Genomic DNA, 16226 nt, shown 5'->3' with positions numbered 1-16226 from the left:
GCTGCTACCTACTAGTGATGTTGATGTGATGTGTCACTATTAAGGTGATGAAGACCTTAAACCATTCTAAAGCGATTTGTCGACATTGGCAAGCTTGCTACCTGGAAGTGTTGTATGGTTTCTTAAAGATGTGATATACATTCCTCTTGTTATACTCTTCCTCTTTATTGGATTATCGTGTGAAAAGAATTTCTGAAGCCGTGTGGTCATTGATGAGTTTTAGATATATAGAAAATAAAATGAGAGGTACCCGAAATAAGTTTTAGATAGATGAATGAAATGAGAGGTACCTTGATGTTGATGTGATTCAATGTCGATGTTATTTTATATAATGATTTTTTATAAGACACATCGACAATAGATGAAATATTGATCGAAAATCTAATAAAAGGAAAATGATAAATTATATGACGATCAGTCGTTATTTCTTGACTTAATATAGAATCATTTAATTATGAGATATTGACTATATAAGAATGAAAAACTCTCAAATGTATGATGATAACCTATATATGTGATTATAATATTATATCATCATCATCACTGATGGCAGGGCATATAATGATATAAAAACATGAACAACATATTTGTATCCTTAAAAAAGTTACACAAGATATTATATAAATAAACGTAATTGCAAAAATAAAATAAAATAATTAATATATTCAAAAGAAAGAAGTACCCTGGTCACAAACATAGACACATGGATACTTTATCGAACTTCTTTATCTTTTTCCAGTAAATAGAGATATATACGGTGTGTATTCTGCAGCCTTTCGGGAGGTGCATTAACACACACACACTAGAAATACACAGACATGGAGGTGAAGGATTTATAGTGCAGGAATCTTTGAAATAATCCTTTTCTTTTTCAGCTCCCCTGTCATCCCTAACCTCCATTAAAGCTATAAAAGCTTGTAACTTTTTAAGGAACACGTAACTATGTGTGTATCGTTGTGTGTTTAAGAAACTGCTCAAGAACACAGTGATCGGGAATCTTTGGATTTGGAAAAACCAACTAAATTTGAGTTGGGTTTTTGTCATTTTAGATTGAAATTGAAGTCAACATATGATAATTTGACTTCATTTCAAAGACACTCTGTTTTCACGATTTCTGCTAAGGTGTTCTTGTCTTTCTCTATGCACATGAAATCATGTGTGTTTGATTCGGTTTCTTTCTTTTCCTCTTCCGAAAAGCAAGAATTCATATTTTATTGGTCCCACTAAGCTTCATACAGCTTCAATCCCGAAGAACTTTGCCTCTTCTACACTCAAAATTCAAAAGGTAGTCCTTCAATTCAACCTACTTATTCCCCTTTCATGAGTTTTAGTATCGTTTTTCTTACAAAAACTTCAAATTTCTCATATGGGTGTTTAATTGTTAGTGTGGTTTGTGTTTAACAATCATATTCCTTCATTGCATACGAGTTAATTGGTGTCTGCATAATGTCTGACCTTCAAGTATGAATCTTTGACCTTGAATCCGCATGAACATTATGTTTTATGTAAATTAAGGTTACAAGAATCATAATTAAGGCTTTCCCATTTGGCTAATTACAGTTCTAGATATGGGAAAGAGTTCAAGTCTCCAAATTTCATCAATATTCTGATACAATCTGTTCTCGTTTTCAGGATCTTCATATGTTCTAAACGCAATGGCTAGAACTTATTATTCATGGCAATCAGCAGTTGTACTCCTTGCTATTTTGATTGTACCAATTCGGTGCTCCGATCGCCATAATATCTCTCAAGAACAAACCCTTTTGAGAATCCAACAACTTCTGTATTACCCTGTCATTCTTAGCAGCTGGAACAACACCACAGATTTCTGCAACACAGTTCAAAGTTCATCAGTAACAGTTATTTGCTACGAAGGCGTAATAACACAACTTCACATCATCAATAGCTATAAAACCCATCAATTGCCTGAAGATTTCTCGATAGACACATTTGTTACAACCCTTATTAACCTTCAAAGCTTAAAAGTCCTCAAACTGGTTTCATTAGGTCTATGGGGACGAATGCCTGCAAAAATTTCCCATTTATCATCGCTAGAAATCCTCAACATTACTTCAAATCACTTCAATGGCAAAATCCCTTCGGAAATCACATCTTTAACGAATCTCCAATCACTTGTTCTCGATGACAACAACTTTACTGGATGGATTCCATCTCGTATCGGATTCTTATCACGTTTATCAGTTTTGAGCATGAAGAACAATTCGCTAAACGGGTTGTTGCCAGATTCTTTAGGGAAACTAACTGATCTTCGAGTTCTTATGCTTTCTCACAACAACTTTTCGGGCGAATCCCCGGATCTTAGTGATTTGAAAAACCTCCGAGTTCTTGAACTTGGAGGTAACTCACTAGGACCCAAGTTCCCTAGAGTCCCATACAAAATTACCTCCATTGTTCTTCGAGAGAACAAGTTCACCAATGGTTTACCCGAAGAATTGCATTCATTTTATCAACTTCAAAAGCTAGACATAGCTTTAAACCGATTCGTTGGACCCTTTCCAACTTCTATTCTATCTTTACCATCGATAACTTATTTAGACATAAACGGGAACCGGTTTACGGGATTGCTTTCCGAGGATCTCGCATGTAATCCGGGATTCCAGTTCGTTGACTTGTCGGCTAATCTTCTAACCGGGAAGCTTCCGGAATGTCTCGTGTCTTCAAAGGTCCGGAATGTGGTGTACAACGGGAATTGCTTGAGTACGAACGACGGAAACGAAACTAAAGGTCAAAAACCGATTTCATTTTGTAGAACCGCAGCTTTGGCAGTCGGAATCATACCCCGGAATCACAAAACAAGTAACTGGACAAAAGCAGCTCTTGCATTGGGGATCACCGGAGGGATTCTGTTGATCGGTGTGGCGTTCTTGATTTTCCGGCGAGTTCATGGTAAAAAGATGGAGAAAAAGCCTCCGGCGAGGGTGATAGAGGAAAACCTGACGAGTTCTTACTCGTCGAAGTTGCTTTCGGATGCAAGTAAGCCTTCTCTACTTTGACTTTTTAAGGTCAAAGTTCAATATTAACAATGAATTTCAAATTTTGAAGGATATGTTACTCGAGTCATGAAGCTTGGAACAGTAGGAATCCCGGCTTATCATGCTTTTTCATTGGAAGAACTCGAGGAAGCTACTAATGGCTTTGATACATCCACCTTCATGGGCGAAGGGTCCCACGGTCAGGTACATTCTTATTTCCTGATGATATCCGGAAGTATCCGATACTTCGGATACTTCCTGAAGATATAGCATCGGATAACCAGAACATTAAAAAATGTTCTGGTTATCTGTCACTTCCTATGATATCAGTATCGAGCTGATACTGATGTCCAATGTTTTTTTAACAAAATGTATTGATCATTTTGACTAATTTACTGAATATCAGATGTACAGAGGTCGGCTAAAGGATGGATCATATGTAGCTATCCAATGTCTAAAAATGAAAAAAAACCACAGCACACAAACGTTTACGCGTCACATAGAGTTGATCTCAAAACTTAGACACCAACATTTAGTCAGTGCTCTGGGCCACTGCTATGAATTTTACCTCGATGACTCGAGTGTCAGCAGGCTATTTCTCGTGTTTGAGTATATGCCAAATGGGACCCTTCGGGACTGGATTTCAGGTCAAATTTGAAATAATTTAAACTTCATATCATCAAGAAACTAGAAATTTTTTAACTCTGATGTGTATAATAGGGAACAAAGGAAAAAACTTGTCATGGAGTCAAAGAATAGCAGCTGCTATTGGTATAGTGAAGGGAATACAATTTCTTCACACGGGCATCCTGCCCCGTGTGTTCTCGGGCAGTTTAAAGATAACCGATGTTTTGTTGGATCAGAATTTTGGTGCAAAGATTAGCACCTACAACCTGCCATTGTTGGAGAAAGTCGAAAAGGTATTAATACTGTGAAATATTTCATAATAATGTTAATGTGAGCTCATTCTTGATGTAAACAGGAAGGTTATTTCAAAAGTTTCAAAGAGACGAATCGTGTGAAAGTTAGCCATCCAGAGAAACTTGATGTGTATGATTTCGGTGTTATACTGCTTGAGATCATTTCAGGGAGACCGATTTGCACACAGAAGGAAGTAGAGTGTTTAAAAGAACAGTTTCAGAGCAGAATGAGAGCTGATGATGGAGCTATGAAGGAGATGGTTGATGTGACAATACGTGACAAATGTTGTGATCAATCTTTAATTACAATGATGGAAGTTTGCAACGGGTGTTTGCTTGATGATATAGCAGATAGACCTTCTGTGGAAGACATGCTTTGGAATTTGCAATTTGCTGCTCAGGTTCAGGAGGCCTGGCATAGTGGCCATGGATCTCCGGTGTCATCTTCACAACCTGCAATCACAGAGCGATAGCATTATGGGTTCTTGTGGACTCCAACCATTGAAAGGAGTTTCATTTGTAAAGAGTGTAAGAATCGTTCTAGCTCATTGATTTCTATTTGAGGTAGATAGGTTATCGGTTTATGTAAGTTTTGTAATGATTAGATGCAGGAATAATGTGTAATTAATAACACATTGTATGATGATGTCTTATTGTATGCAAGTAATCAAACTCTTGGTTTTCGGTAATTCTGTGAATGTTAATCCTACATTACCCTAAAATTTGCTAAGTAGTTAGAGATGAGAGAAAGGCTCGAGTCCATTAAAGGTGATTATTACAACACTGTAACGAGAAACTGTAACCTGTTTCATCGACAACATTAGTGACTCCTTTGTACTCAGCCTGGAACGAGAAACTGTAACATGTTGCTTGGACGACCATGAGACTAGATTGTCACCGAACAAGTGCCCGATCATGGATCGTTGGAGGCAGGACATCCCCTACAATTGATTTCAAAATAAACAATCAAGCTAGAGGTAGTCGATGGATGGAGTTGAAGACTATAGTCAAATACTGAAGACCACCGTCAGGGTTGTGATGCGATAGAGAGTGGGATCGGAAAATGGAGGATCAATGTGGTCTAGTTTTAACTATACATCCGCTACTGTGCGACAAGGGTTACAATAACATGTGAGCTCGCCGTAAAAGTTCCAACGCATATATGTGTTGGGATAGGAAAAGGTTGGTCTTGTTGGTCTTGTCTCTAGATGCAACAATCATGAGAAAATATGAAAGATGACACATGTGAGTCATCACAAACTCAAATGAGAGCAATCTCACATGTGATCACGTTGTAAAAGTTCCAACACATATTTGAGTTGGGATACGAAAAGTTCGGTCTTGTCTCAAGATGCTGCAATCCCAAGAAAATATGAAAGATGACCCATGTCAGTCATCACAAACTCAAATAAGAGTGAGGAGATGATGTGGTGGAGCAGGTCCGAAGACTAGCAAAATAATATCGTCAAAATACAGAAGCAAGAAAGTCGTGGTATCTCCCTGTTTAAAGATGAACAAGGAAGAGTCAGATTTGCCATGTGTAAAACTAATTCATGTAATAAATGTGGCAAACCGATGGAACCATGTTTTGGGGGCTTGCTTTAAGCCAACTAGGGATTTCTACCGAAGGCATATATGATTTAGGTGAGTTGAATCATGAAATCTCAGAGGCCGATGCATGTAGACTATCTCGTTCAATTGACCGTGCAGGAAAGCATTTTTAACATACAATTGATAGATCATCGAGTGGTGAGAGACTGCTATGCTAAGGACATATCAAATCGTTTCCACTTTGACAAACAAGTTAAATGTCTTACCGCAGTATATACTAGGTCGCTGACATTTCTCGTCTGCAACCATACAGGTTTTATACCTTCCAAGAGAACTATATGTCTTGCATTTCTTCCTAAGCAATCACATAGATTGGACAACATCAGCCCTCATAGGCCTCAGAACAAGTACCCATGTCTTGATAGAAATAAGAGCACCAAATTCATCATTTATGGTAATGGTCCGGTTAGGGATACATAAGGCTTGAAGATGGGATTTATGCATAGGGGACTTTGTGGTGGTGTGAAGGTTGAGGCAGGAGATAGATTTTGTAATATCACGTTTGGCTTAAGTGACCTTGGGTGCTGATTATTAAGATGCAAACTCGAAAAAAATTAAAAACACAATATGGATGATCATGCTCAAACTAGAACACAAGTAGATTTAACATGGTTCACTTGATATGTTTAACTAAGCTACGTCGACATGTAAACTAGAAAGATTCTTTTATTGCTTAATAAATGTTATACAAATTTAAGTATTTACTACACTCATAATGTAGGCTCACAATCACGTTATGTATAGAGTTACAATAATGAGATGTATTTATAGTGTCGTTGACCTAAATTTCTTGATTAGGCCAGCTATGACAGGCTGTCAAACTTTTTCCCTCAGTAGCAGAGTCAATGTAACATCCGGAATCTAGAAGGTCAAATTATGGAAATACATTCGCTTTTTAGGGTCCAACTTGTCGAGTCTATGGTATAAACTCGACGTGTTGGAAGGTGTTGATGCGCATGTTTTTAAGGACCAACTCATCAAGTTGGTGAGGAGGAACTCGACGAGTTGGACGTTGTTTTAGAAACCCTAATTTCGGGATTTTGCACCCTATTTAAACACCTTAAGTTCCAGGTGTTGGCCTCATTCCTAGCTTCCATATCCCCTAACCCTAATCTCGAAACCCTAGAGCGTCTAAGAGTGTTGTGAGTCCATTTTATGTGTTTTGGTGTGTGTTTGAAGCTCATTCAAGGAGGAGAAGCTTGGTGCAAGGTGGTGGTTCGAGAAGGAGCTCATAGATCTTGATTCTCTGCTCCATTTCTAGCACATCTTGGGTATAAAGTTCTAACCTTGCTTAACATTTGAGTAGATCTCTTATTTGGATATATTTCATGCTTTTAGCCATGGATGGGCGATTGTTGGGAAGTAGAAGTCCCAAGTGCTTATTCAGATCTATGATCTTCATGAGTTCTTTTGGCATAAGGGTGCCAACTTTATGGTCTTAAGGGCTTCATGCATCTAGTAAGCTTTTTTTTTTAGTCTCTTATGAGCTTTTGAGCCTCTCCCTAGCCATGCATGAGTGTAAAGTTGGAAGCTTTACGTGTCCATGCAACCTTTAAGGACCAAATCTATATTTTGGAGCTTTGTCTTGGTGGTGTAACATCCAAAAAATCAAGACCAAAAATTTCATTTTAATTCATCAATAAACCATAGTTATCAAATCAGAGTATCTTCTCAAAACACTTATTTATTACATCAGAGTAAACATCTCAGGCTAAACATCGTGGTGTGTGCGATGCAGTCATCCCAAGCTCCTCCTTCCGCTATCGGAAGTACCTAAAACCAAAACTGAAAATCGTAAGCACGAAGCTTAGTGAGTTCCCCAATCTATCACATACCAAACATATAACCATATATTGGGGCCCCGCCGGCTACATCGGGATTTGCCCGACATCGGACTCGCTCTGGCATCGGGTCCCACCCGGCATCAGGCCCCGCCTGGCATCGAGCCCCGCTCGGTATACAGATCTGTCTCTCGTAGGCCCCGCCTGTCTCTAGGCCTCGCCCGCTATATACATACAAACATATAACATACTAACACATAAATAAACATATTCTACTATACTTCTGTTCTAAGGCCTCGCCTAACTTGGGCCCTGCCCCCGGTCTACTACTAATGAGCTATGGAACCCCATCCACACTCCTGCTGTTAGTGAGATACGGGCCCCCGCCCACACTCACTACTCTTGGGCCTCGCCCTACTCTACTAATATTGAGATATGGAACCACATCCATACTCAACTAGTGATGAGATACGGGACCTCGCCCACACTCACCTCCCTACCAGACACATACATGTATCACAAAGACAACAAGTATAATCTAACATGCACATATAAATCTTCCTCGGGCTTACCCCGGCATCGGACCCTAGTCCGGAATATACTACCACATAAACATACTTCGGGCTTACCCCGGTATCGGACCTTGGTCCGGAACCTATCGTACCGACACATGCAAGAATCACAAAGATCTCTAGCATACTAACATTCCTCGGGCCTCGCCCGACATCGGATCGTGATCCGGAACATATAACACACAGTGCCAAGGGGTAACCCACCCCCCACGGTCTTCCTACTATACATAAACATAATGGGCCGACATTATGGCCTTAAACCCATGCACACAGTAAGGAGACTCACCTTGCACTGTTGAAGTCCTGCTGATATCCCTTTGTCTGCTATCTAACAATCCCCGAACTGCTGATCCTTTGGCTCCCCAAGCTACCAATACCCAAAATATCACTTAGTCCAAAACAATAATCCTTCTTAGGGTAAAATGACCATTTTACCCCTAGTCCAACTTGGTCCATATCTAAGGCCCAAACCATGTTCTAAAGATGGCCCAACACTAGGCAGGCTTCCCAAGCCCACTAGTGCCCCACTAATGGCCCAATTTGCCAAATTGGGCCCAAACCCTCTAATGAGCCTTACCCTAAGCCCAAACATTTTCTTGGCCCACATTATCTAACTTCTGATGGACCACTAAGGCCCAAAGAACCAAAATCCCTTGCATGGCCCAAACCGAGGCCCAAAACAAGCCAAACCCAAATCTGATAAGTACGTTGGGCGTACTCCTATGTACGCTAAGCGTACAAGCTAAATTGTGCGTACGCTGGGCATACCTGCATGTACGTACAGCGTACTCCCCTGTTAAGTCACCTTCCCATTAAGTGCTTAATACTCTACTCCAGAAGCTACAAACACAGATCCATGTCCTTTTCAACGTCTTAAATCATAAAGTCCTTCACTTGGTGGCTTGCAACCCACCAATAGAGCCCAAAATTGAAATTTGATAACTAACTTTCATGGAAATGGTCTTAACTCATGCATGAACCCATTAGGACATCCAAGATGGAAACTTTCTTCCTTAGAGACTCATTTAGAACTGAGAGTAGCAACTCCAAGTCTTAGAAATCGGATTGAACCACAAAGCTTCAACCTTTGGACCAAAATGGTCCAAAAACTCAATCTAAGAGATCTAAGGAGATAATCACCAAGTTTAGATCTTTATACCTTGAAATGGTTAGAAATGAAGCAACAATCCCAGATTTGCAACCTTTCCTTTGAACCACCAACTTTTCTTGCTCCTTTCTTATTTGGAAAATGGATCCACAACACCAAGATGCTTCTCTAGTGACCTTCTAAGCTCCAAGAACACTCAAATATGGATTAGGGTTTTGTAGTAGCTCCTTTATGGTGGAAATGGAGGCTGGCCTTCGAGACATAAGGTTCTTTATATAGGTCTCAACCCTAATATTAGGGTTTGGGAACTGTAAGCGTACGCTGGGCGTACACCCCTCCGCACCCGCAATCATTCTCCTTTATACGTTGGGCGTAACCCAGTTTACGCTGGGCATACACTCGCGTCTACCACCTTTCATGCATGGTCCTTTCTTGCCATCTTTCTCCATTAAGGACCAATATTGCCAATAACTTCAAAGTGCTATAACTCCATTCTAAGTCCGATTCTGACGAACTTTATACCCACAAAAAGGTGGCTAGAAGCCCTATGCTCCTAATTACACACCCAAGGCTAAAACCTTCTGGATAAAACCCGAGACCCATAAAATACCGAATCGCCCCTAACCTTGGCCTCAGAGACCAAAATCAAATGCTTCCAAAACTAGGTGTTACAGGTTTATAAATGATTATTGATTAAGCCCTTAACCTTGTAAGCCTATGATTTGGGTTTTGAGCCCACTTGGTTGGTTTCTAAGGGTAAAGTTGGAAACTTTACCCTTCTAGATGTTATTTCAGTGAAGATCTGAGTGGAGAAGCTGTTAGTTTCAATTATGTCGGCTTAATGGATTAAGTTGTTTGGTCTCGGGTGAACTCGACGAGTTAGATGGTCAACTCGGCGAGTTGTTTTGGTTTTCCTTAATTCTGAGTTAGTGTAGGTCAACTCGGCAAGTTGGACTGGTTTCTTCCCGACTTTGTAGTTGTCAGAGGAACTCGGCGAGTTCCTCAGGCCGTTGACTTTGACTTTTGACTTATGTCTTTGACCTAGTTTGTCCTAATGGGTGTTTGTGGTAATCTGAATTGTATTTAAGGAAAATATAGGCTTAGGATAAGTCCTATATGGGATTGGGCCCAATTTGGAAAATTGGGCCATTAGTGGACCTTTGTAGATCTTTTGGTGTTGGGTCTTGTGATTATTGGATTTGGGCCTCAGTTTTGGTTCATTTTGAGGTTATGGGTAAAATGGTCAATTTTACCCCGAGTATAGATGATAGGCCTTAGATTTGAACCCAATTGCTAATTGCGTGTTATTTTGTTGTGTTAGTTCGAAGGTGTCATACGGGCGGCAGCTATGGATTTCTTTTAGTAAGCTTTAGCATTCGAGGTGAGTCTCCTCACTGTTTCTATAGGTCAAAGGCACAAATGCCGACCTGTTTGGTTTATGTTTTGTAGGAAGACCTAGGGGTTAGCCATTGGCATTATGTATGAAAGACCAGGAGTTAGCTCCTCATATATTGTATGCAAGACCAGGGTCTAAGCCTTGCAGTTACTTCGTTTAGTAGTGTAGATTGTATGCTAGTTGTCTTTATGATGCTTTCATGGAAGACCTAGAGGTGGCTCCTGGAACTTGTCTGTAAGACCCAGGATGGTGGCCCCGGTCCTGGCAAGGAAGACCACGAGGTGGCTCATGGCATAATGGCAAGACTAAGTGCGGCACATAGCACCTTTAAGGATTATGATATATGAATGTTATGTATGGTTCGGGATTTTGTATGACATGTGTGGATCAGTTGTTATGTATGGTATGTGGTATTTTGGGAATTCACTAAGCTTTGTGCTTACGGTTTTCAGTTTTGTTTCAGGTACTCCAGTTTTCAAATGATAGAGCTCGGGACGATCGCAACACATACACCCGTGTTTTCCGTAATATGTGATCTTTAGGATTGAACTTTGATAGTTGTATTACTTGAAATGATTTTCAATGTTTTGAAAAAAGTTACAATAGTATTTTGATTATAATAAAAATAAAATTTTTACCCCGTGTTTTTGGGACGTTACAGTCAATGCCTAAGATTTGAATAGCACCTCTTTGTTGTAAAGACTCTCTTAAGACTTCGTAGAAAAGGATTTCTCTAGACGCTTTAAATTCAGCAAGCTACTTCTACGCTTCACCCTAGGCTGAAGTTGTTATAGAAACTTTGCCTTCACCATTTAGGTTAGACTCCTGTAATGACCCGAATTATGAAGACATGTGCGGAATTGTAAAGATCTTGTAACATCCCAAAATTCAAGCCCAAAAATTTCATTTTTGATTAATTAATTCATAAAACATTCATTAGAAAGTATTGTATAAACACGACCTCTCAACACCAAGTATCATATTTGAAACCCAGAACCATGAACAATTGTCATATCAGAGTACAATCCCAGAAAACACCATGCGGAAAAATCATATGTGTGTGTGATGCCATGCTACGCCGCCGACTCCTTCCCCTTAGACGAAGAGGTACCTGAAACCGAAAACTGAAACCGTAAGCACAAAGCTTAGTGAGTTCCCCCATCAAACCACATACCATACAATACCATCAGTATCTTACAACCGGTAATCATCATCGGTATCTTTCAACCGGTAATCATCATCGGTATCATTCAACCGGTAACCGTCATCGGTATCTTTCAACCGGTAACTGGGGACTATTCCACCCCTTACCACTAGCATACAATAGCAAGATAAAAACACACATTCAGACATGTCCGGGTACTGACCTGCCCCTTGGTCCTAAGGACCACTATCGGGGATACTATCCCTATCAAGTAACATATCATGTAGATATAACTCATAACCAAATGCATACCAGACCAAGATAAATTATCACAAAGACAATTATCTCCTAAATACTCCTCAATGGTGGGCCGACATTGTGGCCTTAGACCCACCCCTACTGGAAGGTAATTCGCCTCGTATCTGCTGAACTGTGCGGGAATCCTCTGACTGCTACCACTGCTGCTCCGGAAATCCACCGGCTAAAATTCTCACAAAACACTTAGTCAGAAACTGACATCTACCCTTAGGGTAAAATGACCATTTTTATCCCTTGACCAAATCAAAGTCAAAGTCAAAGTCAACTTCCAGTTTACCCTACTCGCCGAGTTGACTCGTCAACTCACCGAGTCCCTATCCTTCCATCAGACCTCATACGCGTCTCTACTCATCGAGTTAGGCAATGACTCGACGAGTTTTCCTTCTAAATGAACACCGACTGAATCCACATCCGACTCGCCGAGTTGTATGAACAACTCGTCGAGTTCATCATCAACTAATACTCATGTCCTGACTTGACTCACCGAGTTGTATGAACAACTCGTCGAGTTACTCTTCATCCTATGAACACGTTCTGTCCTCAACTCGCCAAGTTGATGAACAACTCGTCGAGTTCCATGAAGATTGTCTTGGACTCGCCGAGTCCGTTCATGCACTCGCCGAGTACCATGAATTCCCATAACACTTTGCTTAGTCCAGAACGTTGGGTCACTCCCCAGGACTCCTAAAACCCTTCCACACTAAACTGGTCCTTATGACCCTCACTGATATGGGACCAAAACCCTTGGACTCGCCGAGTCCAGGAATGGACTCGCCGTGTCTATCACATTCCTTACTAAGAACTTCGATTTCTGATGTACAACACTTAACCAAATGATAGATCCAGGCCCCCAAACTCGATCTAGCACGTAAAGTTACAAACTTTACGTGCATGCATGGGACATTAGAGCTTAAAAGGCCCTAAAATGGTTCTTTTGTTGCATGGGGCCTCCCTTGGTGCAAAAAGCAACCTAGATCTCACTTGTGGCTCATAAAATGACATGATACAGAAGGCCAAACCCCCAACCATGTTTGCAAACATGGTTGGCCACCAAAAATGGCTTATAAAAGCCCTAAATCACCCCAAAGAGGGATCTAACAAAAGAATGAGCAAGGTTCAGACTTTATAACTTCCAAAGACTGCAAATGATGAACCAAACTCGAATCCTTCAGTCCCTTCTTGATCCTTCTATGCTCTTCCTTCTTCCTTGAGATCAAAACTCACAAAAATCACTCAAAAAGCCTTAGATCTTCACAAAAACGGCTAGGGTTTGCTATGAGGAGTGTTTGGGAGCATAAAGGGGGAAAGGAGGCTGCATAAGGTCGTTTAAATAGGGTGCAAACCCCTGGATTAGGGTTTTTGCCCAAACATCGGCTACTCGCCATGTTCGGGACTCGACTCGCCGAGTCCGCAACTTAATCCCCGCGCCTCATCCCGCTTCTACTCGGCGAGTCAGTCCTTCGACTTGCCAAGTCTAAGGCCAAAAATACATGAAGATTTAATAACAGAATACATACCAAGAAGCAGGTGCTACAAATCTCCCCCACTTATTTTAGACTTCGTCCTCGAAGTCTGCCGCTCGATCCTGAAACAGCTCGGGGTAGTGCTCCATCATCTCACTAACCGGTTCCCAAGTCCACTCCGACCCCTTCCAGTGCTGCCACTGCACCTTCACGAGTTCTACTCTTTTGTTCCTCAGATCCTTCGACTTCCGGTCAAGGATCGCCACAGGCCGCTCGATGTAATTCAGGTTGCCATCAACCTGAATGTCCTCCAAGGGTACCACCGTCGTATCGTCCCTTAGGCAATTCCGCAACTGAGAGACGTGGAAAGTGCTGTGGATCTGACTGAGCTCGGCTGGCAGATCCATTCGGTACGCCACCTTGCCCACCCGGGCTACAACCCTGAACGGTCCGATATACCTTGGGCCTAACTTCCCCGCTTCCTGAGTCGGATGACGCCCTTCCATGGTGACACCTTCAGGAGAACCATATCCCCGACGTGTTGAATCTTCTTTGTCATCTTGAGCACTACTTCGGTGCTCCCCATGAATCTCTGGCCAACATCGCCCCAACATATCGGGGTCCTGCACCTCCTCTCATACAACACCTCGAAGGGAGGACGGTCGATACTCGCATGATGGTTGTTATTATACGAGAACTCCGCCAACGGGAGGTAGGTATCCCAACTACCTCCAAAATCTAAAACGCATGCCCACAGCATATCCTCCAGAGTCTGGATGGTCCGCTCGCTCTGGCCATCCGTCTGCGGATGAAAAGCGGTGCTAAAATGCAGACGAGTACCCAGCTCGTCATGAAACCTCTTCCAAAACCTGGAAGTAAACCGCACGTCTCTGTCTGAAATCACCGAAACTGGCACTCCGTACCGCGCCACCACCTCCCTGATATAGACATCGGCCAATTTCTCGGCCGAGATGCTCTCCTGTATCGGGATAAAGTGGGCGCTCTAGGTCAATCGATCCACGATGACCCATATCGAATCCACCCCTCGCGTAGTCCTGGGAAGTTTCGTGATAAAATCCATCGTAATATCCTCCCATTTCCACAGCGGGATATCCAACAGCTGCATCTTTCCGTGTGGTCTCTGATGCTCGGCCTTGACCTTCCTGCAGTTCAAGCACCGCTCCACGTACCATGCCACATCCCGCTTCATGCAGGGCCACCAATAGTCCAGACAAAGATCCCTATACATCTTCGTCGCCCCGGGATGAATGGAGAATCGGGATTTGTGTGCCTCGTCCATCAGGACCTAGCGCACTCCTCCATGATAAGGGACCCACACCCTACGGTGAAGAGTCAATAAACCCCGGCTATCATAGTCGAAAGAGGAAACCTGCCCCACAATCCGCTCACTCTTCCGATGTTCCTCTTTCATGGCCTCCTGCTGAGCCTCCCAGATCCGCTCCAGAAGCGGAGTCATCACTATCATCCTTTGACAGATATCCCTGATCGACGTTGCCTTGCGGCTAAGCGCATCGGCCACGACATTGGCCTTCCCCGGATGGTAGAGGATCTCACAATCATAATCCTTCACCACATCAAGCCACCGACGCTGCCTCATATTTAGATTTGGTTGGTCCATGAGATACCTCAAACTCTTGTGGTCCGTGTAAATCGTACAACGAACCCCACAGAGGTAATGACGCCAAATCAATCTTGGAGAACCAAGATGCTCCCTGAAGCTGGTCAAAGAGATCATCAATCCTCGGGAGTGGGTAGCGGTTCTTCACCGTTTCCTTGTAGCTCCCGATAATCTATACACATCCGATGCGACCCGCCCTTCTTCCTCACAAACAGAATCGGGGCTCCCCAAGGTGAACTGCTCGGTCTAATGAGATCCTTGTCTAACTGCTCCTGCAACTATGTAGACAACTCCTGCATCTCAGAGGAGCCAACCGATACGGTGCCTTGGCTATCGGAGCCGCACCAGGAACTAGGTCGATCCTGAATTCCACCCGTCGTTCTAGGAGGTATCGCAGGAAACTCCTCGGGGAATACGTCCACAAACTCCCGTACCACAGGTACATCGTCCACCGTCGCCCTACCCGTTTCCCAGGTATCCATAACATACGTGACATAACCTGCGCAACCCTGCTGGAGGTAGCGCCTAGCTCTCGCTGTTGAACATAAAGCTGGTCCTCGTTGTGGCCTCTCGCCCTGGATCACCAGCTCTCCCCCACTTGGGGTCCTGACCCGCACCAACTACTGCGCACAGTCGATCACTGCCCCATTAGGGCTGAGCCAATCCATGCCTATAATCACCTTGTTCCCACGCAATGGAATGGGAACCAAGTCTACCAAGTAGCGCTCCTCAAATAACCTCAGCACACAATCTCGAAATACCGTCGATGCCCGCACCAAACGGTCGTCTGCAATCTCTACCTCTAGAGGGCAATCCAACATGCCTGAAGACTCGGAAAATCTCTTGCTAAGAGCAAGAGACACAAATGATTGGGTAGCGCCCGAGTCAAACAACACCAGAACAGGGATGCCGTTCACATGGAACGATCCTAAACAGAGCACATATCAATAACACAATCACAACAAAAGAAGATCAGAGGGAAAGAATCATACCCGTCACCACATCGGGTGCAGCGCGTGCCTCCTCGGCTCTCAGCTGAAATGCTCGGCTCCGCACCACTGGAACCTCTGTCTTGACCTTCCGGCCATCTATAACCCGCGCCATCGCTAAGACCGGCGCTGCCGTTGGCACTGCTGCTGACGCTGCTGTCAATCTCGGGCAGTTGGCCCTTTTGTGGCCCCTTGGATTGCAATGGAAGCAAATCAAGTCTGTCATCTGTACCGCAGGGGAGGGGGGCAGTACAATCCCTGTCAAAATGCCCCACCTTTCCACACTTATACA

The 16226-nt window shown here is 42.8% G+C and overlaps 1 protein-coding gene across 2 annotated transcripts; it reads left to right on the top strand.

Annotated features, from left to right (window-relative positions):
- The first annotated feature begins 755 nt into the window (after positions 1-755).
- Positions 756-4602, top strand: LOC111887450 (probable inactive leucine-rich repeat receptor-like protein kinase At3g03770). 2 transcript variants are annotated; one of them, XM_023883623.3, is made up of 6 exons: positions 756-1285; positions 1633-2994; positions 3064-3197; positions 3400-3640; positions 3714-3913; positions 3976-4602. In XM_023883623.3, exons 2-6 carry the CDS (start codon positions 1656-1658, stop codon positions 4384-4386), a joined length of 2325 nt encoding a protein of 774 aa, XP_023739391.1. In that variant the 5' UTR covers positions 756-1285; positions 1633-1655; the 3' UTR covers positions 4387-4602. The 2 variants fall into 2 exon arrangements, with proteins under 2 accessions (XP_023739391.1, XP_023739392.1); XM_023883624.3 differs by lacking the exon at positions 756-1285 and adding an exon at positions 1326-1461.
- The last annotated feature ends 11624 nt before the right edge of the window (positions 4603-16226 follow it).

Source organism: Lactuca sativa, chromosome 6, assembly GCF_002870075.4.
Source record: "Lactuca sativa cultivar Salinas chromosome 6, Lsat_Salinas_v11, whole genome shotgun sequence".
Classification (NCBI taxonomy): Eukaryota; Viridiplantae; Streptophyta; class Magnoliopsida; order Asterales; family Asteraceae; genus Lactuca; species Lactuca sativa.
Note: the sequence above shows the minus strand (reverse complement) of the source record. Positions and strands in the feature narration are given on the sequence as shown.